Source organism: Emydura macquarii, unplaced genomic scaffold, assembly GCF_026122565.2.
Source record: "Emydura macquarii macquarii isolate MOO-44397 ecotype Brisbane River unplaced genomic scaffold, CSIRO-AGI_Emac_v2 contig_2768, whole genome shotgun sequence".
Taxonomy (NCBI): domain Eukaryota; kingdom Metazoa; phylum Chordata; order Testudines; family Chelidae; genus Emydura; species Emydura macquarii.
This window is the reverse complement of record NW_027132905.1, coordinates 11,401,526-11,425,700: the sequence shown is the minus strand read 5'-3', so window position 1 is coordinate 11,425,700 and position 24,175 is coordinate 11,401,526. Positions and strand designations below refer to the sequence as shown.

Here is a 24,175-nt window from a genome sequence, read left to right as displayed (position 1 = left end):
ATAATCTTTCATTTAAAAAAAATTAAGCCTATAGCCCATATGGTTGCAAAGAGAACTTTCACATCGTGAAAATTCATTCACAGTGACGTTTCCCTGAGCCTCCAGACAGGCTGAAACAAAAGCTCTGAGAGAAGTGTGAACTGCCCCACTCATCTGATAAGATGTTGACTCAGAAGCCTAATGAAGAGATATTCTAAAATACGGATACTCTGTGTCATGATCATTGTTCAGTGATTTTTTTAGGCCAAATTCTCTTCAGGAAACCAGTGGCCAAATATAGACCCTGTTATATGGGCATAATTTCTCTGAGTACTACATTTCTAAATCACAGAGTGTTGAGCAATGTTAGAATTTCTAAATGCCTTCTGTGAGCTAAAGTTACCCACTGAGAAGAACTGAAGCAGCTGAGATTATGTTACAGCATGTTTGTTGAGTAATCTGCGACAAATATAGGGCAACAGCCTCGACTTTACAAGACAAGTTGAGAGAATGACTATAAAGACATGCTGGCGTTTAACTGACACACTAGTTCATTGTTACAGAACTCAGCCTAGCCTTGCATTGCAGGATTTTGTTTTCAATAGTAGCCAATTTGGCAGGAGACATAATAGCTGGTATCTTACCGAGGTAAACAAAGTAAGGTGAGAGGACGCTGCCCAACCTGGAGGCCATGGAACTGGCTCCAACTCCCATATTCCTCACAACTGTTGGATATAGCTCAGCAGTGTAAACGTAAACCATTGAAAAGGAAGACGTGATCCCAAATTTACCCAGCATCACCAAGATAATGGACAGGATGTGAAGATCTGCAAGTGAGATCCAATCAGAACATCAGTAAAACTGTAACGAGTCACTGCATCTATTAACCCCATTTTTATTTTTTGCTTCTCGTCAACCGAATTCCAGTGTTAGGGTTTCCTGGTTGATTCATTTTAACATAAACACTCTTAATAAAATAAAACCATCTTCCTCCCAAGGTCAGCCAGCCTGCCACCTATAAAGTTTGAGAACAGAGATACAGCTTAATGAAAAACATATTGGCAATGTATTTCTAGGATCCTGGATCAACCTTTGCTAGTGGGATGAATTTTGTAATAAAACACATAAAATGTCCAAGAGTTTTAAAGGCAAGGAGTAGCAAATAATATAATCCACCTGTCACCCTTGGAGAACAAGCAAGACAGTTCTCTCTCTCATTTATTTATTCTTTGATTTGCAATAACATGCTTATATACCAAGCCCTAAGCACATGGTCAAAGCTATCAACAGACCAGTATGGTACCACCTCTAGTGTACCTAGAATAATGGTCGGGTTCCCAATACATGATACCGTCCTTCAAATATTTTTAATTGGCAAACATTCACTTTTTTAAAAAAGTATTGACACTTGTTTACTTTTAGATTGTTATTTATCACAAAGGCTACCCCAATAGCTCTCCTGAAATTCAAGTTCTTAATGCGACCAAAGTACAAAAAACATTCTTGGCAATTGGTTATTCTGGAGACAAGTTCTGCAGGAGCATGCCAGCTTCTGGTACCATCCATGTCACCCAACTGACTACTCCATTTGGTTTAATCCTTGTCCCATATCATGAATTTATTGGGATGGCAGGGGTGTAAATTAGGGCAAAACCAGGCTCGAGTCTGAATTTTAACAGGCCATATGGAGAACGAACCATCTTTACTTGAGAGAAAGAAAAGGCTTAGGAATGTGTCTGACATGGGGTATCTTTACACTAGAGCTGGAGGTGTAGTTTCCACCTTGGACAGACATATCTTTGCTAGCTCTGATTGAGCTAGTGTGCTAAAATCAGAAGTGCAGCCACAGTGGCACGGGTGGCAGGAGCGTACACAGCTGCACCTGAATACGTACCTAGGGTTTCAGACACGATCATGCCTGGGGCAGCTAGCTGGCCCATCACTCGTGGTGTCATTAACTACACTTCTATTTTTAGCAGGTTAGCTCGATCAGAGCTAGCACAGGTAAGTATACCCAAGCTGGAAATTATACCCGTTGTGTCACATGCGCTCCCTGGGCAGCAGCAAGCGGGGGTGGGGAAAGAATGGGAAAGGTGAATCTGCATTTCGTCTACAGCTCTGGAGAAAGCTTCTTCTCCTCCACAATACCTCATATGATTGCCCAGTGCTAGGCACTGGAATTTAACCAGATTTTTAATGATTTACATCAGCTAAAAAGTACATACGTGCAGGGACCAGCTGAATGAAGAGAAGAACGCAGCCTCCCAAGAATAACGCAGCAGCCATTGAATACCGTCTGGGGAGATTTCGGAGAAGCACCCAGGCTATAACATAGGCTGGAACTTCGATAACTGCTGAGAGGAAGCAGTTTACGTACGCATCACCATGCAAGTTAGGAGTGTCAAGTGAGAGGCCAAAGTAGCCTACAGAGATTATCATCCTGAGAGACAGAAAAAAGGAAAGAATCAGACAGACAGAGAAACTTGTTCCTGCTCTCTCTCAGTCTCCTATGGCCACAAAGTGCAGTGCCTCTCACATAATAATTGTGCAAAATATTAGCATTGATTTGCCTATATAAGGAATGTCACTGCATATCAGACTTTCTCAGCTCTGAAGTAGATTTACTGCTGTACACAGTAGTGTAACAGACCCAGACAAGGTATTCTAGAGACTGAATTTATCTTTCCATTTTTCCTGAATTTAAAGCAACTTTTGAAAAACTCCTGTTGAATTTAAAAACTAATCCAATCTGACTAGATGATTCCAGAGAAATTTGTTATCCCTGCGGATGCACGAATCCATGTGAGCACAATCTATTGGACTCTCACTATTGCTCCTGTAGCAACAGTGGCCACACACAGCTTCCGCTACCTTTGACTGACTAGATGACTATGTCAATTTCTCTCCAATACGGACCTAGCAACAACGATTCATGCATTTGTCACTTAGAGTGGGTCCCTGCTATATGAGCTGAAGAACTTAGGGTATCTAACACACAGATGAACATTTCTGATTGCACCAAATAAAGGGCAGCAGTGCACCTATATTCCAGTGATTACAAAAATCAGACTACTAATAATAAATAATTGTAGTCCCAGTAGCAAAGTTAAGAATCTAGACTAGTGAAGTCAGTCTGTTTCCAAAATTAAAATGAGGCCTACATTAGATATAATTAGCTAGAGATAGGGAAGGGGAGAGGGAGCTGAGACAATTGTACTCAGAAAAAGAAAATTCAGACTTCACTTTGGCTCTGCAACAAGAGAGCCTGTAAAGAACTAGGAAACTAGGATATCTTGAGAGCCATTGAATGGGGAAGGTTACATTTCACCAACAAGAGATAAAGAAATCAGGAGATCATGGCTATTGGACTGGAACATCTCCGAATGAATCACCTAGGCACAGGGCTCTCCCCTTTATCTTTTATTATTTATCAAGGCTAGCACCCTCAAGCAGGTCATGCCCCATAATGCTAACTGCACACATAATAAATAACCAGAGAGTTTGCAATCCAAAAGAGAATTTGTTTCTTCCTAGGTTCATGCACAGCAAAAAAAATGATCATGGTTCAACTGTTTAAAACAAAATAAGAAGCTATCAGTTCACATGTGGGGATGTAAACGTGCCCACGATAAGGTGCCCGGAAAAGCCCTATGACTCCGTAAATATCTAAGTCACTATAGCCTTGCAGGTTTCCTGGTGTGACCTGGCAACCCAAACTATAATTTACAAACAATTGTTTGGCAGAATTTAATGAGATAGAAGAATGGCTCTTATCACAAATTATCCCTTTGAACCGTGACTGAATGGCCAGCTGCTGTGCTGTACATTCAAATCTGTGCTTTCAAAAATTATTATTGTGCTCAAGGCATCATCAGATCTAGACCCCCTTCACCCACCACTAATGCAATTTGCATTAGGCTGTCATGTTGGAAAAGCCTGATACTGAGATATGGATTCTCAAAGAATATTCTTGTAGGAGGATTTACACATTGTGTGATCAGGCCTCAGACTTTCTCCCCACCTACTAGAGCCTGGCAAACGGATTTGATTAGTGGGCTCTCACATGTTCAGAGGCTACAGGCTCATCTCAGACAGTTTGAAATGTGTGACGGGTTTGCAGCCACCCTATATTCTACTACTCCCAGTTCTAATACCCCAAACATACAGAGCACATTATTTGTCAGCCAGAAGATACTAGCCAGTCACTTACTAATGAAAAACCGATCTGTTTAATCTGAACCTTGTAGCATTAGCCAGAAGCTTACCAGCCTTTGAACTTTATGCTAATAACTTTGTATGTGCTTCCTTATTCTTTTTCCTTAGAACTCTTTTTACAGCAGTTTCTAACAGCAGGTGCTTCTCATTCAGGAAGCTTTGTGCTTGTGTGTTCAAAGAGCATACTTTTGCTTACCAAAGAATCACTGACATAATAGTGACAAATCGGATATTTTGGGTCCTCACTAGGTCCAAAATGGTGTGCGTCTGCTGCTTCTGGGAAGTCATTTCCTGCAGCTGGGGAAAAATACATGGAAACATTGTCATTAGAAACAATTCTGTATTGCAAGATGCTTATCCTGAGTGGACTGCAGTAAACGTCTCAAGAGGCTTTAGAACACCTTGCAGGACAGAGATTTAAATCAAGGTAATTAGAAATAAGACACAATTTAACAGTTAACAGATAATTAACCACCATAGAGTGTCCTCTATTTAAATCACTTGATTTAAATCCCTTGATTTAAATCACAGGATTTAAACAAAAATCATTGATTTAAATCTAGCTGAGGCTTCGTAAAACTGATTTGAAAATTTGTGCTAATACAACTTTAGATTAAAATTTATAATTAATGTATACATGCTTTTTTAAAATGTCATTACTTTTAGGGTCTCTTAACAAAACATCTATCAGCAAGAGACAAAATATTCAAAGTTAAGGCTCTGATCCTGCAAACACTTCAGTTGGTATGTAACTTTACTCACATGAATGGTCCCTTGACTTCAAAGGAACTTCTCATGTGATTGAAGTTAAGCATCTGCATAAGTGTTTGCAGTATCAGAAGCTAAAATTATATTTGTAATAAAAACTTCTTTTAGTGGCATAAAGATTGTGTCACTTCAAAACAAAATTGCTTGTGTTAACAATGAACAGTTATTTAGACTTTTAATCGGTTAAAGATTTTGTGAACTTTTTTTTTTTTTTTTTTTTAAATATACACAGGACAAAATTTTCAAATACAGAACCTAAAGTTAGGCTCCTAAACAAATATTTATGTAACTAAGGGGAGGGATTTTCCAAAGTATGAAAATGACTTAGGAGCGTAAATCCCACTGACTTCAAATGGCAAACCCTGATGCAGCTGTATAGCCTAGTCGAAGCATCCTTGACTTGTGGAAGTTCGATATATCAGAAGGTGGTGTTGGTTGCAAATATAGCACAAGGTATTCACTTATCAATTTCTTGTATGAGTTTGTGTGGTTCTCACAGTAACAATTATGCTGGACTTGTCTTTTAAAAAAAAAAACAAGTTAAGGAAGTACAAGCATCCATTTTCACAATTCAAGACTATAAAATGAGATGTAAAGAACTATCAACATAGAAACACTAAATCTGATTTAATTTTTTCTAGTCGTGATTTTTTATCCACCCTGGCAACATAGGTTTAGATGAAAACTTCCATTTCCACAACTGCAAATAAGAAGAGCTTTTTGCACATTAGGTGCATTCCATCCACTGCTATATGTAGAGATTAACACTGAGTGAAAGCAAGTGAAAACAATTGTATAGGAGGTTCCTTTCTCCCCTCAAGTTACATTCAAAATGGTTGAGAACAGCAAGTTCTAAGTGGGAACACACAGACAGAATTTATGTTGTTTCTTTGAACTCCCTAAACTTGTTAGTAATAATACTTAACAATGTTTGGCACTTTATAGTACTTTTCAAACACTAGTTTTAACTTACACTAGGCATGATGTTACAGTACACTCTGATACAGTAAGTTTCAGAAGTTTTTGTTTAGAAGCATTTTCTCCTAGAGCATTAGTTTATCCCTAATTACTTTAGGGGGTACAACGTTCACTGCTTTAATCCACACAATCAAGAGGTATACTGGAAAATCCTATCACTGGTTTTATCATCTGACCATTCCTATATTATGAAGCTTCAGGCCAACTTCATAATCAGCTTCAATTCTACGTTTCTAATTTTTGCAAGAAGCTGGTTCCTAGGGACTGAGGAAGTGCCTTGTTTGCCCAATCCAATTCCTTTTCAGATAGGTCATTTAGAGATTAAATTGCAGCCAAAGCATAGAGGATGCATGTAAATAAATGTGAGGTTTGTACATGCAGAGAAGGGAAGGAATGTGTTATCTTTGAAGATGTTATAACAATAGCTACACACACAGCACTCCCTGGTTCTAAATGTACTTACATATAAAATACCTGATACCACATCAAGTCCCTATAAGCCAATTGCATTGGAGTGTCTGACCCTTAATAAATTGTCAAAAGTTACACAGTGCCCAATCCTCCAATCCTTACGGGGCCTGAATCTACCACCCTCATTCGCAGAATATTACCTTACTATGAAAGTAGTTCCATTGACTTCAGTGGAAATAACAGTGGAGTAAAGTACTCTCTGCATGAAAAAGGGTGGCAGGACTGCCTTCAGTGAGAGGAATCCTTATACACATAATTTGTCCCACTGAAATCAAAGAAACTACTTGCAGGAATAAGAATTATTAATGTGAATAAGAATAAGAGCCCTTAACTTTGCCCCCCAACATTAAAAACACCCTCACCAACATGCTGTAAATTGTATCTGAGCTAATGTGAGTGCAGCTTTTCAGTAAGGCTGAGGTAGCTACTGTGGGTGAGTGCGAACTATTTCTGAGGGTAGGTCTACACAGCAGTCAGACACCTGCAGCTGGCCTGTGAAAGCTGACTCAGGCTGACGGGGCTTGGACTAAGAGGCTGTTTAATGGTGGTGTAGACATTTGGTTTGAGCTGCAGCCCAAGGTCTGGGACCATCTCCCCGCGCAGGGTCTTTTGTTTTTGTTTTTATAAATCATTGCCCGTTAAATAAAGCCTGACATTTTTAGCAGCATGAAGAACTAGAATTTTTCTGAAAACAAGCTGCCCTCTAAAGACAAACATGCCACAGTGTTAACTGAAAGCAGCTGAGCAGCTCCCAACCCTTTCTCGTAAATCACATGATCTTTCCAAAGGACTACACCACTTTTGTCACCGTTAGCTGCCAAGAAATCAACCAACAGGAAATTAAAAAACAGGAACATAGCATAAGTTCAAGCAATAGCTGTCTGTGAGAAAAGGTTCTGCCCATTAGTAACTGGATACACAGATAATGAAATCCTCGATGGGGCAGGTCCCAGAAAGAAGGTATGGGAGTGACTGAGAGGGCTGCCCATTTGCTATGAGACAGAAATGGTGCTTGGAATGTAACCCTATAATCTGAAACACTACAGCTCCTTAATTTAGTGGTTCTCAAACTGGGGGTCAGGACTCTTCAAGGGGTCGTGAGGTTATTATGGTGGGGGAAGGTCATGAGCGGTCAGTCCCCACATGCCATAGCTATAGCTGTCAGCCCAGTCATGGCTGACAGCCAGAGCCCTTCAGAGATGAGTGGCCGGAGAGCAGCTGCTGCTGTCAGGGTGCTCTGAAGGCAGTGCCGCCCCCAGCAGCAGCACAGAAGTAAGGGTGGCCAAGCATGGGTGAGAGGAGGGTTGGCATGGCATGGGGGACCATCATAGCCTGAAATATTTTCAAAGGCGGTCCCAGAAAAAAAAGTTTGAGAACCCCTGGAGAGTTCTTCATCCTTTAGGATCACTGGGGAATCCAAATGGTCTCAGTGTGACCTCCAAAAGTGAAAAAAGTTTGGATATTAACACGCCTTTCCCACTCCAATCCTATGTTGTTTCAGCCACAGCTCAGAGAGAAAATAAATTTCCAGGAGGGGGAAATACTGGTGGGGCTGAGGGAAGAAGAAAGGGAGGAAAGTGGTGCATAATAATGACTCCACCCTAAAGGGTTCTGAGGGAAAATGCTGAACTCTGATCTATTTAATATTTATATTATAGTAATATCCAAAGGTCCTGACCAGGATCAGGTCTGTGTTGGACTGGGCACTATCCAAGCACAGAGGTAGATCCAGTCCCTGCCATGAAGTGCTTACAATCTAAGAAGTTATGGTCTCACTCGTTAACATTCAGCACCAGCCCCTAATGACACCGGCAGACTTTTTGCCAGTCTACATTGGTGGTGCAGTAACAAATGTTAACACAGAGGTGACTGCAAACCTTTGTTTTAAGTTAACAGAATATTTCAGAGGCTCTTTGGTGCCAGAGATTGGATTCAAAGATTCAGAAGAAGACGGTTCCCATACTATCTCTGCCATGGCCAAAGGCAAGGAATACTGGAAATCTCATGAGATTTAAGGCTTCAGTCAGGGCTGTAGCACAGTTCTGTAACCTGACTGGGTTTGGTCCTATTCAGGGAAAATACAGCTCTCACATGGTCAGGGCTCTATCACACTAGAGAACAGTAAAAGAAGAAGCTGGACCCTAGTCCTCAAACCATTTGAATGGGGTTCTCCTTCTCCATGAATGGTCCTAAATAGCAGGTGCGGGTTCAAGGATTTTCACTCATCCCTTTAGCTTAAGAACAAGTTTTTGCCTATGTTTTGCTATCTGCTCTCTCATTCTGTTTTACCATTAGGGGGCTTTACATTTCTGTCTGGGACAATGATCTTTACATCCAAAATTAATGGCTGGGGGGAAAATTGAAAGCAAAGTCCATCTTATATGACAGCCCAGAATCACCCCCACAATGTGGCCAGGCTCCAGCACCCTGAGAAGTGAGAATTTGCAGGCATGTGCCAGCTGTCTCATATAAAACAGCAGAGTCCATGCTCAGGAAGGGGAGAAGATTTACTGCACTACAAGGGATAAGCCAGGATTTCAGATAGTCTACTTGGTGCAGAATATGTACAAGGCACACAGCAACAAGTAAACTATGAAACAAATTAAAGTGCCTAGCCCAAAGAGCTTACAGTCAAAAAGGTACAAATGGGTCCAATGCAGAACACAGGGATGTGTCTTCTTTCTAGCTGTAATGCTCATGGAATGGAGGTCACAGGAGGTTCCGAAGCTTTATGAAGAGGAAGGATATGGGGTGAGATTTCAGCTACTAGCTCTGTGGGGCAAGGACAACATCTTTATCTGTTTGGAAAGTGCCTAGCATGTTGTAGGAACTACCATAATCCAAATAACAAATCTGGAAATGGATTGTCTTGAATAGTAACCAGAGGATCAGGCAGACAGTTTTAAGACATATGAAAGTTTACCTCCATAGGGTCAAATATTACATCTGGGGCTGTAATACCATTTGTTTTTGAAGCCTTTCGGATGATGATTTCTGCCTCTTGTAATCTTCCTTGAGAGATCAGCCACCGGGGAGATTCTGGAATGACCCTGCAACAAGTTTCAGAACAACAACGTCTGCATTTCCACAGTGAGCACTGCTGCAAAGACACACATACATATCACCACAGGCAGAAAGAGTTTAAAATGTGCTCTACCTTGCAGTGATTAAAAACTAAACAAAACACACCATTTTGCAAGGCAAATTAGCATATACTGTGGGAAAAAAAGATGGAAATTTGTTCATGGACCTAAAAGGGACTAAGGAGTTATGCTTCTAATCAAACTTCCAAAGTACAGGAAAAACTGTTTTATCAAAAGAAACTAAGGCAGTGTGAAACTGTGTGCAGGACACTGTGCTGCAGGAGAGTAACATTTAGACAGTGATCAATATAAGTTAATAATTGTAGATATTACTGTTGGATGAGACACGGAGGGAGTTTATACAAAGTGTTTGCCTTCATAAGAGAAAGCCGACTGAATTGTATACTGTACTTTCTACAAACTAAGAAGAGAAGTAGCTCCACCTTGTGACTATTTAGGCTTATTGTGTCCCATAAAAACAGTATACAGTGAAGGAAAATTCTGAAAACATATAGATGCCCAAATGCTGCTTTTTGTGAATAAAGTTCCCCAGACCTCAATTTCAACCCTAGTTCTACCTTTCTTAGCCCAATTCTACTCTCAATGAAGTCTATGGACTTCAATGCAAATCCAAAATGCTAGGCAAGAGCCTTCCTTTCAAAAAGCAAAGCACGGGACTCTGGAGGAGGTTTGAGTAGGAAGTAACTCTACGCCACCTTTCTACTCTCCTCCCCTGATCAGCCCCCCAGTGTAACCTAGTGCAAAGGGGATAAAGCCAGGAGCCAGGAACTGACTGACTGTTTCTAATGGACTAATTAAACTAACATGGCTTATTGTTTACTTCCTTCTTTGCCTGACAGCAATGGTGATGGCAGAATAGTTCTGAGAAAAGTATTTCCCTTCCTATGGTACAAATTAACTAAGTTTATAAAAAGTGAACTTTTAAAATTCTAAATTTTCATTCCTGCTACAAACTGCATTTCACCCACCATGGTCATGTTCAAGATTTGGTTCTAACAAACTAGCACAGTGCTGCAAACATGTCAGAGGAGAATGACAATTTATTCTGTAAAGCCTATTTGAATTGAACTGTTCATTCAATCTGAGGGAAGCATTTCTAATATATTTTTTTTTTAAATAAAAGTCTTGGGTAAAATTTGATCTGATGGTGTCCTGTAAGCTGCAGCTGCACAGACCGCACACAGATGGTATTTTTATTTTGTCTTGGCCCCACAAAAATAGTGTCTGGAATGTATGTCCTTTTCCACAGCTATTTGACTGATGATACTATCCAGAGATTTAAAACTGATAAGTAGATATTTACTTTAGCATATTCCATTCATGAATAAACATAAAGAAAGTATCTGTGAAATACCCCAAACAACAAAATTCAAAGACAAACAAATTAAATCCGGAGGGCACAAGGCAAAAAGCACACACCAACCCATGGAGACAGAAAGGAAAGAGTCAGAATCCTGAAAGCATTTCCAAACAGCACTGGAAACCAGCTTAGAACTTTCTCCAAGCATGTGAGCAAAGGCCCTGAGATTCAATGTATACATAAGAGCTTTTCATAAAGCAGTCTCATTTTGGCCTTTGATTTTATACCTGCATACATCGTATCTGCAGGTACATTTTATACCTCTTTGGCATTTAACTGCCTGATTTGTGGGTGCAATCAGGTAGATAGCCAAATTCTATAAAATGTGTTATTCTGGGGCACATAACCTCTCAGTATTTAGATAAGCTTATTGAAAAAGATGTAGCAGAAAACCGTGGGCATCACTAGATAAGACCATATTCAGGAGAGAAGGCATTAGAATGCGCAGACATTACAGTGATGGATACTATAGAAAAAGCTAAGATAGATACAGGACTAGCCAAATGCAAAAAGAACAAAAATTTATCTGTGAGAAAATAAAGGTGCTACAAATTTCCTCTAGCTTAACGGTAATGCCAACAACTAAACCATCCTTCATTAATTAATATTACAGCAAGTTCTTAAGGAAGGGTTTGGTAATTGGCCAGAGGTTTTGGCTCTAAATTTAGTTCTTTACTGAGAGACCTTAGATGTAGATTCTGCTGTTAACCAACTTCAGAGAAGTAATCCTCCACTGATGCAGCGCTACTGGTGGAAGTTTTAAGTGTAGGTAGGACTTGGGCGTTTCTATGACACTTACAGACTAGATTCCAAACTCAGCCACGGGTATGAAGCCAGCATAGTTACCCTGGTGTAATCCAGAGTTACTGAGATGAGAATTTGACCTTAATTTCACAACCAAATATCCCTAAATTTAAAAGTAGTTATATTATATAGTTTTTAAAATAAATTTAAGAATCTATACCACCATGGCAAAATCTGGCAGAAGAAATTAAACCCAAAGATTTCTACTGTCTATGATTCTATTAAACACCCCAAAAAGAGACACCAGACACAGTTTCAGTCATAACCTCTTGTTAAAGGTCAACATTGCATCAGATTCCACATTTCTGTTATGTTAACCTCAGATCTGAATCCTATCAGCCATAGGTGAGACTTTTTGAAGCCAAACACCTTTATTGTCGTTACACTCACCACCACAGTGGAATGCAGAGTAGCCCAGGTAAAGTAAGAGCCAATAGTAGCATCCGCCAGTCTCTGATGAAGTAAGCAATAAGTGGCAGCAACATGTAGCCAATTGCGTAAAATATGCAAACGCCTAACGTGCAGAATATAATACGAACTGATTTGCCAAGAATTTCTGTGCCTGTTCAAAACAAGGAAGTGTAGATTAGCATTGAATTTAACAGAAATAATAGCAGCCAAATAGTTTACCTCTATACAAGAAATGATGCTATTTTTAGCAAAACTGTTCTTCACACATGCTACATTTGTTAGCACTATATTAGTCACACTTTTTCCTGTTTTAAAGAGATGAGGGCCCAATTCTGTACCAAAGGGAGTACTTTTATGAATAAACACTATATGATTGGGCCCTAAAATTGTTCTAACTCGATGAATACAAGACTTCTGGATTCCAAAAAACTCCACAATAGGCACTAGTCTGGTAAAATGTACACCAACAAACCATGTTTTTTGCCTGCTGCAGCAATTAGCTAAACACTGTTTTCAGAACTGCTCTGACCTTTGTTATGGCCACAAAGAATTCAGTGCTCTAGACAGTGAAGTCACTTTTTAAAATAAAATAATTCAGATCTCTCTCTTAAACAGATTCATAGATAGTTTTACTTGTCCTCCAGTCAGAGACAACTTACGCTTAGCTATAATAGAATAGAAACAATGACAGAATCCATGTGACAGTTTAACTTTTAGCACAGATTTTAAGAAGTCTTAAATTGCCCTTACATGTTTGATCACAATTACAAATTAAAGTATCATATGTATAATCTGCTTGTGTTTGGATCCAAACGGCAGTTCACAAGAGAAACTGGGAACAACTCATTCTACATAGTATGAGTATGCATCTAAGCATCCACTAACTGGAGAGCTCTTGCTTCAGACAAAGACTTGTTCTAATTTACTCCCTTTGCTCATTTTAGTTTGATAAACAAAGTCTTTTATTTTGATATGTTCCTATTTTACTAAAAGGAAAATTTCAAATGGACTAGGAGTTATCCATGCTTGGTCAGGTTATATTCTTATTAACAGTGCTGCTTGGAAAAAAACAAAAACAAGTCATTAAGTAAATGGGGGCGGGAGAAGAGAACAACAACACTGAATATGTGCTATGCATAACAGAAACTCCCATACCAAGTACAAAAGCTGCCACATAGTTGGAGATCTGTCCCATGCCAACTATGACAAAGAGCACTGAAAACATCTCCCAGCTGGTAGAGAAGACTTGCAGGAAGCTGAAGCCAGTTTGCACCCCCATGGTCACAAATAGAACTTTCTTCCTGCCAAACCTTTGGTGGACAAAGACAAAAATGAGAGGGTTACAGAAGAAACAGTCATGAAAGTAACAGCAAGAACAGTGAATTAGTCTTGCACAAAGAGGGTCTCTATAATGAGGAGAAGTAAACACAGGAGGACAAGTAAACAAATATTCCAGACACACTAAAAATTCCATTCCAAAAGCAAAAGAGTATCTTAAGTGCTGCAATTAAGGGTATGTCTACACTGCAGGTAGGAGCGTGCTTCTCAGAATGGGAACCAGACAGACACATGCTAGCTCTGCTTAAGCTAGCATGCTAAAAATAACAGTATGGTCACGGCCATTGGCAGCGACTTGGGCATAGTACAGATGTGATTGTACTCAGGCAGCTAGCCGAAGCTGCTGCCTGTGCTACCATGGCCACACTGCCATTTTTAGCGTGCTAACCCAAGCAGATCTAGCATGTGTCCGTCTAGCCACACTGGGAAGCATGCTCCCAGCTGCAGGGTAGACATACACTAAGAAGCATCTCTGAGGATGTGGTGGGAAGTTATCCCTTCAGGGATGATGGACAAGTGCAACCACCTAGAAAGTGAATTATAGCTAAAATGCAAAAGATGAGGTGTTGGTGACTCAAAAATAGTGCTCTTTTCCATGCCCCAGAGTGGGACAATAAACATACCATAAGGCAGAGAGGTGGAGTCTTCTGAGGAGGAAAATGCTGGCCCTGTGCCAGTCTATAGGGTCATTAAGGGCCCCAGTTTACAAACTTGTTCTGTGAGTAATGTAATTGATTTCCACTGGGACTACTCCTGAAGCAGAGTACTAGTCAATGTAAAGGTGTCAGAATCAGGCACTAAATGCCCTATGGTACTTATTACAGGAACAGAAGTTTTAGCCCCAGCCTCTTGGCGAACTTTGATCTCAATAGTCACATTCCGGACCAGTTATGTAAATAGCAGTTGCCTTAACTTCCTGCTTTGATGCACAGAACCCTGCTAAACACAGATTGCAGGTACCCCTACTCCAAAATTAAACTTGGTCAAGAGAGTGTGACTACAGTGGTGCCAAGATACAACAATGGTGAGTGGAATATAAGACTTAGATAGATTAGAGGAATAAGGATGCACAAATGAACCAGCAAAAGACCTTTCCTCACCCATCCATACTGAGCTGCTATTTCACCATTTACTCTTGCCTCTCAGATTATTACTACGTGACAGCTCTGTACCAGAAAGGCAGATTCCAACATGTCTGCAATACTGTTTCTGAGGCAGACTGCTAGATGGCGCTCAAGGGTAAAACATACCATAATGGAGAAATCTCCTGGGAGCAAAATGATGCCAAACCAGTCTCCTGCGGGACAGCGTGTGGCATTCATTACTTACCTGTTGCACCAGCTTCTGTACAATAAATTACATTAGCATTTGGAAGAGATACTCATAACCTATAGCAGTGCTTTCCTCTGATATCATTAAGGTGCCAAGACTGCTGAATCTAGCTTCGGGATTGTCATAACCTAAGGGTTTGTCTACACTGCAATGAAAGACATACGGCAGGGCTGTGGGTGGCCTGGATCAGCTGGCTCAGGCTCACAGGACTCAAGCTGCAGGGCTATAAAATTGCAGTGCAGTTGTTCAGATTTGGGCTGGAGTCTGGACGCTGAGGGTATGTCTGCACTGCAATTAAAAGCCCACGACTGGCTCGTGCCTGCTGACTCAAGCTAAGGGGTTGTTTAGCTGCCTGGGCTCTAGGATCCTGTGAGGTGGGAGCATCCCAGAGCTTGGACTCCAGCCCAAGGCACAATGTCTACAACACCATTAAACAGCCCCTTAGCCCAAGTCAGTCGGCACAGGACAGCCATGGGTGTCTAACTGTACTGTAGACGTAGTCTAAGACACCGCAATGGGTGAGGGTCTCAGAGCCTGGACTCCACCAAGTCCGAAGGCCTACATTGCTGTTTTAAATCCCACAGCCAAACCCCATGAGCCTAAGTCAGCTGACCCAGGTTCTGAGACTTGGTGCGGCAGGTTTTTTAATCACAGCCTAGACATACCCTAATAGCACAGGAAGAAACACTCCTGCACAGCCCTGCAGCTGATGTCCCTCCATGATGTAAGAAGACAAGGCTGGATTCTAAAGACCTTACTTAGGCAAAGCCTTATGAAATCTTTGCGGGAGCTTCATCTGAGTGTGGACCAAATCTGGAAGTTCTTAAAGACTAGATGTTAAACATGTATGAGTTCTACTATTAAATCAGAAAAGTAGAAAGGTGACAATGATTCACTGGAAACCAGGTAGATGCCACCTAATGTATTGCACATTAGATCTCAGATAGTTTGAAATGCAAGAGATTGAAAAACCCAAATTTATGAAACACAAGAATGCTTCCATTTTGTTGTCACCTTGGTTCTGATAAACAAGACAGCCCTGGTTCTAGTTAGTAGCTGGGTCAATAAGCCACTTCATTAGAGACTGGTGAACAGCATTCATGTTTTCCAGCCTCCACAAAATCAAACCACTGGCTTTAGACCTTGAATTTGACCACATATTGTACAACAGAATCTATGTAAGGTTTGTACAAAGGGAGTTGCTGACCTGACCTAGAGAAAGGAAAACATGTTTAGAGTAAGTACCCATAACAAGAGATAGTCCAAAGTAAATCAAATGGTACAACATGGACCTGATTTTTTCAGAAGCAGCCTGTAATTATTCCCCAACACATCAGACAGTGAGAGGTCTGAGTGCTATGTAGCCTACCCAACAATTGTTTGTGCCTGCTTTCATTTGTGGATGACAAAAAATAGGCTTCCAATACAGAAAGAAGACTTTCTGGAAAAAAATAACCTCCATACTAGTATTTTGCTTTGATTAGGGCAGTTGACTTTATGCCAGGCTAAGGCTCTGCCTACAATGAGATTAGATAGTTCAGGGGTAAAGTAGTGCTCTCATTGTTGCTAGTATCAGCGCTACAACCCTGGTGAGAAATGGTCACCAAAAAATCAGTGTATCCCCAGTCTAAGAGCATATCAATTTTGCTACAGTTTGAACAAGTCAGGCATTCATCACTGGCTCATTTCACTTTTTAAGCATGGTTTTAGAAAGTCAGATAGAGAGCAAGACGTTTTGGTGTATATACTTTACTTGTCTGAGAGCTGTCCTGATATGAAGGATCCAACCAGTACACCCACAAAAAACAAGGAGGCAGCTAAGGGAGCTTTCCAGTCATCATCACATACCAGATTCCACTGCAAGAGAAAAAGAGTGAGCCTTAGCATTAAGTTTACAAATAACACTTAGTTTTTTTTTCTAAATTAACCAAGGGTTAACCCAAATACCTTGATGGTAAATGATTAAAATGTAGACTCTGAAAGGAAAAAAGCCCATGTTTAGCCCCCAAAATATAACTTCATGAAAGATAACTTAAATGGCAGAACTGGATTCCAGAGCCTAAAACTGTAGCACAGGTGCATTCCATGTGATCTTGGAAAACTTGGGGTCTCAGCAACAATATACTACTCACCCCCGAAGTTGATGCAAGGGATTTTTCTTCTTTGAAACAAAGATAAAGCAGCTAGTATGACTGTGTTTCTTTATAGGCCTTACCCAACTTCTGTTAAAGGCAATGGAAACACCCTATAAAAGGGTAATTTAATAAGTCTTCCATTAGATCTTTGAATTTCTGTTTTGGGACAAAATGCAGAGAACTGCAGTGCAAACTTATCTCACCTTAACACCATCTTCCTCCAAACAATATAAAGAAGAGACAGGCCTATGCGGAGCAGAGAACAAGCTAACCATTGTGCCTAGTTATGCAAACTGGGTTTGTGATATGCTCCTACACTATGGTTTTGCTCTGCTATGCAACCTAAGAGTACAGATTATGCAGTTATTCAGGAGCAGAATTTCCAGACACTGTTCTTACTGTAAAACCCCTAGTCAGCTTAAAGGATAGATGTAAAAAAGGGGAAAACATTTAGAAATCCTGCTTGGGAAGACTTTTGGTCATAAGCTTCCTTTCCAAGAAATGCAAATACACATACTCATACACATAAAAAAGGTCAAGTGTCTGAGTGTTATTATTGAAAAATACTAGGGGAAAAAGGAAAGGGGAAAAAAGATAATCAACAAAGGCATGCAATAGTTTTCAACGATTCATGTAACTCAGGGGAAGCTGAACAGATGTTACTGAAATAATAAAGCATACATAAAGCACTTTAAATCTTAGTGATATATTAAGTCAAACATGAAAGAAGCTTAATTTTATTCATATCTGTAATATTTTTTCAAAACTTGTTTCCTAGAGCCAAACAAAACAAAGCCGGTAGGAAAGCTGAGTCACCCACAGCAAGCTGTTATATCACTGCCACAGGAATAGTTGTGGCATTCACCCCCTGCTGAGGTTTGCTTGTTAAAGGGATTTAAGAGAGGGCCAATGAGCTTTGAAGAAGAGGAGTAGGAGTAGTGGAGCCAGAAACTCTGGAGTTCTAATTCTAGCTCTGCCTGTGATGCAGGGCCAAATCCTGCTTCCATGTAGTTCCACTGATTCAAATGCTAAGGATTATTTAGAGGGTGGATCCTGACCCTGCTGCCCAACAGGGAGAATCAGAGAACAGGAGTAATCCCAGGGAGAGCTCAGCAGCCTGGAGAGGGAAGCAGTCTCCTGAGTGACCAGAAGTTCCCCTTCTTATTAATAACTGCCCTTTGCAGAGTCCAAAGGATTCTTAAAGACTAGCAGGTCTTCACAACAGTAGGGAGAAAATCAGGGGCCCAGAGCAGAGTACCAGCCTCAAGTTAGAGACGGAGAGGCCTTTAGAGAACCGAGGTTGTTCCTCACTGCTCTGTACTAGGGGCTAGCCTACACTTAAAACTGACAGCAGCACAGCTGTATCGTACAGCTGTGCTGCTGTAAGAGCACTTGTGTAGCCACTTTATGTCATCAGGAGAGAGCTCTCCTGCCGACGTAATTAAACCATCTAAATGAATGTAGCGCTGTCCACACAAGCGCGTATGCCAGCAAAATGTATGTTACTCAGGGGTGGTTTTTGCACACCCCTGAGCGACAAAATGCTTGGCGGCATAAGTGCTAGTGTAGACAACGCCTAAGGTAATGGAGAATACTGTCCTCTTCACTACCTCAGCTTCCATAACCTCTTCCCATCCCACACAAATCCGCACTCCCTTTCCAGAAAGAAATAAAAATGGTCAGAGGAGTTCAGAGAGGGTTCAGAGAAGAGTCATGAGAACGATTCAGAGCTCAATGTCCCAGGGCTCAGGCTCCCACCTGAGCCTGCACATCTACACAGCAATGTTTCAGCCTGAAATCCAAGCCCCTCAAGCCCAAGTCAGCTGACCCAAGCCAGCTGCAGGTTTTTTTAAATCCCTGTGTAGATGTACCCATAAACTGTGATCAAGTCACCCCTTAACCTTCCTTTTGATAAGCCAAATAGATTCAGCTTAAGTCTCTTACCTTATGAGACAAGTTACCAGACTATGGATCATTCGTGTAGCGTTTTGCTGAACTTTCTCCAATTTTTAAACTATCCTTCAATTCTTCACTGTTTGCATCCCGTATTAGCTGATCCATGATTATGCCTGGGATTAATGTCAGGCTAACTGGTTTATTCTGTTTACCTTTTTTTTTGAAATATTGGCACAGCACTAGTTTGGGTTTTCTTCTGTCCTCTGGAACTTACCCAATACTCCAAGATTTGTTTTAAAAAAATCAACATTAATACCTCATTTTCTCAGGTAATTCTTTTAAAACTCTTAAGTGCAAGTTATCTGGTCCTGCAGATTTTAAAATGTCAGCCTGCATCCATCCTTGTTATGTTGCAATAGAAAGATATGAATGCACTGTCCAGCTTCTTTCCAGCTATAGAACAGAAATATTTATTGCCTTTTCTGCACTGTTAAAGTAATAGTTTGTATGCAATAATAGTGATTAAATGTTACAACAGATGCTGGAAGAACTCTCTCTTCAACTTTAATAGGCCCCTCAAAAAATCTCTCAAATTAAATGCAAAAAAGATGCTCAGTGGAATAGTGGATTAAAATGTTGGACATTCCCCAGTATTAGTATTAGACCCAAAGCCTTTTCCTGAACAGGCTGATGAGACTCCCTTTAATAACTATGCGTTTTGAACTAAACAGTGGATTAGACTATTTCCACACCCAGTGTGACTGTAAATTTCACTAATCTTGCCTGAAACAGGCCCTTTTATACAAACTGGAGTTTGCAATACCGATTGTTCTTTTAAAGCTTTCTCTCAGTTAGAACATGGAGTGAGGCAAAACAGTGAATTCTAACATTTGATGTCTCCTGCATAATACAACGCAGAAGTCACAGGAAAAAAAATGGCTATTCTATCTTGACAAGGAAACAACACACTGTTAATCTCTGAATTCTTCTCTAGTTCAGAGTCTATCATACATATACTACAAACAATAAAAAAAAAAGAAAATTGTTTTACCTTCCTGTCACTGAACAAAACTAGAGAGTCTAAACTGACTAGGAAATATTAGCAAAGCACATTTAGCACCTTGGAAATATGCAACAAGTGGCCACTGCCAAACAAATAATCGAATGATTTAGCTGGTTATCCATCAAACCACCTACAACAATTTACTACTATTAAACATACCAATAAATATCACCACCCAGGTCATAGTAAGTGCTAATCCCAATAGGAATCCTGCACTAATAAAGACCCTCCACTTCACCCATCCCACCCCCTACAGCAACCAATGGAAATGGGCATCTATTTAAACACATTACTATTAACATGGGGCAAAGATCCAATTGGCCAAAGATTGTGCCCAGCCATTTATAGCATCACTGGCAAAAGCAGTCCATATGTAAATGATTATTCTCAACTGGTCATATTGTGCTTGTGAATTACCTATATGAAGTAATATTTAGCTACCTGCTTTTAGGGATCTTCCACTGTGTACACATAAATGTGCTGTCTAAATACAGCGTGTGTGTCCAGGGCCTAAAATTTTCTTCTGATCACTGGCTCAAGGCCACTTCTTGGAAACGTTCATGGGTACTGAAAGTTTTCATACTGCTCTGCCAAAGGTTTACTTGCACTGGCAGATGGAGAGATATCCAATCTTAAAATGCCACTCCAATTACCATCTTGGCTTTTCTTTCACTCCAATAAAGTGGCTTAGGAGCTGTAATGCTGAGAATTGTTAGGAGCATAAACCAATGTGAGCAACTTGGAACCTCGGTTTTCCAAGGGTATAATAAGCACTCTCAGTGTGTGGAATATCAGTGGTTTAAAAACAAAAAGTAGGACAATAAAAGCGTGGACCAGATAGCAATCAGAACACTGAAATTTTAAGATCCAGTATCTCAAGACTTGTTTGAGCATGAATGAGCACAATAAATTAATGCTGGAATCTTCACTTTTCTAGTGGCATATAGAAATGGTTCTTAAACTGTGGTCTACAAAGCTACCGTTGTCACAATAATGAAGTATTGCCAGTCTTTAGGAAATCATGCTTCCTGCTGGATGTAGTCAGTCCAGAAGTCTTGCAGGGATTAAGGCTCTGAGGTATAACTAACGCAAAGCCTGCACCACTATACCTGAAGGTCACCTGGGTTGTAATTATCCACTATAAGTGCTGTTTTGCACTGGTACAGGACTGAATATAGCATATCTCAGACCAGAGAAAAGAATAATTTTCATTCCCCAATATCCTCTCAAGGAGGTTACTCGAGTTCATGGAATTTGGCTACAATGATGTATCAGGGTAACAGGCTTGTCAGAAGTGGAGGGAAGTGGGACAGGCATTTTTGTTTCCATGCTACACCTTCACTTGCTGTTCAGTTTCTCTTTCCCCATAATATGCAAAAATCTATTTTAGAAGTTCTATTCTTCTCCCCTTGACATGACAGCCTGGGATAACAGAGGCACCCAGACTCCCAAAAGGCCTTTCTAATGGCTCCAAGCATATCTTGTGCAGCTGCTACCTATTTTTCCCTCAGTGCAGAGCCAGTCTACGCAGCAGAGAAGGATGGGCCTCATTTGATTTGCTCATCAAAAGCAAAACAATTTCATTTAAAAAGGGTCCCACCCCCATCTTTCTGTAGAACTCTTTAAAGCTGTCGCCTTTGTCTTCAAATCCAGCATCCGTTTCTATGCAAGTGCTAGCAAAAGAGAATCTCCTGAGGATTTTAAGAGGCTGCAGTGAAAGAAACAAGTGCTAGAAATGCTATTTTCTAACAGCATTTATGAATGTTAGATACCAATATTTAGGAACACGATGCATCTTACCACTCAAACCACTGGCACAGAGTGTTCTTGTTGTATCGCGTTCTAAAGCTGTTGGAGAACATATTTTGCATGGTAAAGTTTAAACCTTATCGTTTTACAAGATTTCAGCTCTGAGATACCCTTAACATGATATTATTTGAAGTTGACTGTCAACCCTATTGACTGCAGAGTCAGAAACAGCTTCAGGGTATTAGTCAGAATGTATTGGGAAAGCAAAGGTCATAACAAAAAGAGTAGGCGAAACACCACTAATTTACACATTTGATCTGTTTCACAACACACTTGGCAAGTCAGCGTCAAACTCCATCAATGATAGGTGAAGAGGCATAAGCAGGTTATATGACTTGATGAAGGTCACAGAAGTCTGTGGGACAGCTATGAATCAAACTCCAGGTAATCTGACTCCCAGTCCCTTCATCTAACTGTTAGTCCATAACCCACCCTTGCTGTTTATATGTCAGATAATAAAATGGCTGTGGGGAGAACATAAAGTCCCACATACTATCAGATATTTGATTTGTCCTCTGCAAAGCCCTAATTAGTTTGTAGTAATCACTAAAGCTTGTCGCTGGAGAGTATTTACCAAATTCTGTACAACCTGTTATGTGTAAACTGGGCATTAGGAATCAAACTAAACCCCCAAATTCCTAGCATGACAGGGAACATAGTTCCAAAACTTAAACCATTTTTAATTAATTTTATCATAATGAAGTTCCACGCCTTAATTCAATAACAGAAAGTATTTAAAAATTTGAGTTTTACAGTTAAATAGGATTACAAGCACAGCAGTATTAAGAAAAATTAACCCATTAAACTGACATTTCCTTTATTCTCTCATCATATGCCCTGTAATCAAATAATGATCTGAACATTTACAAAGTACCTTTTAATTAAAAGGAATGCACTTTGAAAATACCACTTCAATCATAAATGGACTCAAGACTACTCTCTGATAAAACACTACAATTATTTAAACAAGCACAGCCAATCTATACAATAACATTCAAGACAAGAAGTGAAGACTATCATACCAAATCAGAACTGCAGGGGGAATTTAGGTAGACAGAATGTAACTACCTTAATGTCAATGTCCTTGCCAAATTTTCAGTTAACACAATAACTCTTATGAAAACTGCTATGAGACCTTCAGTTGCCTCAACTGGTCAAGATCACATTTTTTAGATGCATCCACTACCCCACTAAAATCCCACCTAACTCAGATGGAAGAATGTCACTTGGTAGATCAACACAACCAAATGCTGCAGTGTCTAAGGGTGCATTAGTCCACACTAGAGGGGGGTAAATTAAACCGTGCACTAGCATGTTGCACACTAACTGGCTTGCATGGACCCTGCTGGCGTGCACTAAAAGTTCTTCCTGCATGTTAATGTAGTCCCGAAATAGGGAAATTTTAGTGCATGCCAGCAGAGTCCATGCAAGCCAGGTAGTGTGCAATACATTAGCGCACACTACAATTTACACCTCTCTATTGCAGACTAATGCACCATGTAGACAAACCCTAACATTCCCATCGAGACAGTGATCTGGCTTAACCCTGCTCACCGTGTACTGTGATTCTGTCAGACTTCACAAAATGGTATGACAGCAGCCCCTTTTAAAAAATCAAATCAAATCAATCAAACAACCTACAGTGATAGGAGAACCTTCTTATAACAAACTTCTAATCCGAGTTCACTACAAAGGAATGCCAAACATTTTTCAATGCATTACAACATGTAAACTGCAATTCTGTTATAAGGGATTTTTTCCATGGAGGTTGAGAAGATCTTGCTATATAGTACCATCATGCATACAATAAGCTGCAGATGAGAACAGCCATATTGGATCAGATCAATGGTCCATCTAGCCCAGTATCCTGTCTTCCAACAGTGGCCAACGGCAGGTGCTTCAGATGGAATGAACAGAACACATAATCATCAATTGATCCATCCTCTGTTGCCAATTCCCAGCTTCTGAACAAACAGAGGCTAGGGACACTTCAGAGTATGGTTTTGCACCACTATTCATTATATGCCTGGAAAGTCAGAGAAGTAACTGCCAGGCCAGCAGTTTGCAATTTATTACCTCACACGAAGTGGGCATGTTTCTCAGAGTAATCTGAAACAGTGCGGGGCAAAAAAACTTAACTGGCTTCAAGACGGAGAGCTTGATAAGTTCATGGAGGGGGTGGTATGATGAGACTGCCTACAATGGCATATAGCTGATCTGCGACCGACTGCTAGCAGCAAATATTTCCAACGGCTGGTGATGAGACACTAGTAGGGGAGGGCTCTATTTTAGTACAGAGAATTCCTTCCCACGTGTGTGGCTGTTGGGTCTTGGCCCATATGCTTTGGGTCTAACTGATTGCCATATTTGGAGTCAGGAAGTAATTCCCCCTCAGGCCAGATTGGCAGAGACCTGGGGGGGGGAGGGGGTTCACCTTCCTCTGCAGCATGGGACAGGGGTCACTTGCAGGTGTGTAAATGATGGATTCTCTGTAACTTGAAGTCTTTAAATC

The 24,175-nt window shown here is 40.5% G+C and overlaps 1 protein-coding gene across 1 annotated transcript in view; it reads right to left on the bottom strand.

The window, feature by feature from the left end:
• Window positions 1-24,175, bottom strand: part of LOC137165784 (organic cation/carnitine transporter 2-like) — a 38,266-nt gene that overhangs the window by 6,000 nt on the left and 8,091 nt on the right. The window contains exons 2-8 of the mRNA XM_067567232.1: window positions 16,514-16,617; window positions 13,246-13,400; window positions 12,070-12,241; window positions 9,335-9,461; window positions 4,391-4,491; window positions 2,205-2,419; window positions 624-806 (exon numbers count right to left, since the gene is read on the bottom strand). Coding sequence (XP_067423333.1) covers window positions 624-806; window positions 2,205-2,419; window positions 4,391-4,491; window positions 9,335-9,461; window positions 12,070-12,241; window positions 13,246-13,400; window positions 16,514-16,617 — 1,057 coding nt within the window. The remainder of the gene's footprint in view (window positions 1-623; window positions 807-2,204; window positions 2,420-4,390; window positions 4,492-9,334; window positions 9,462-12,069; window positions 12,242-13,245; window positions 13,401-16,513; window positions 16,618-24,175) is intronic.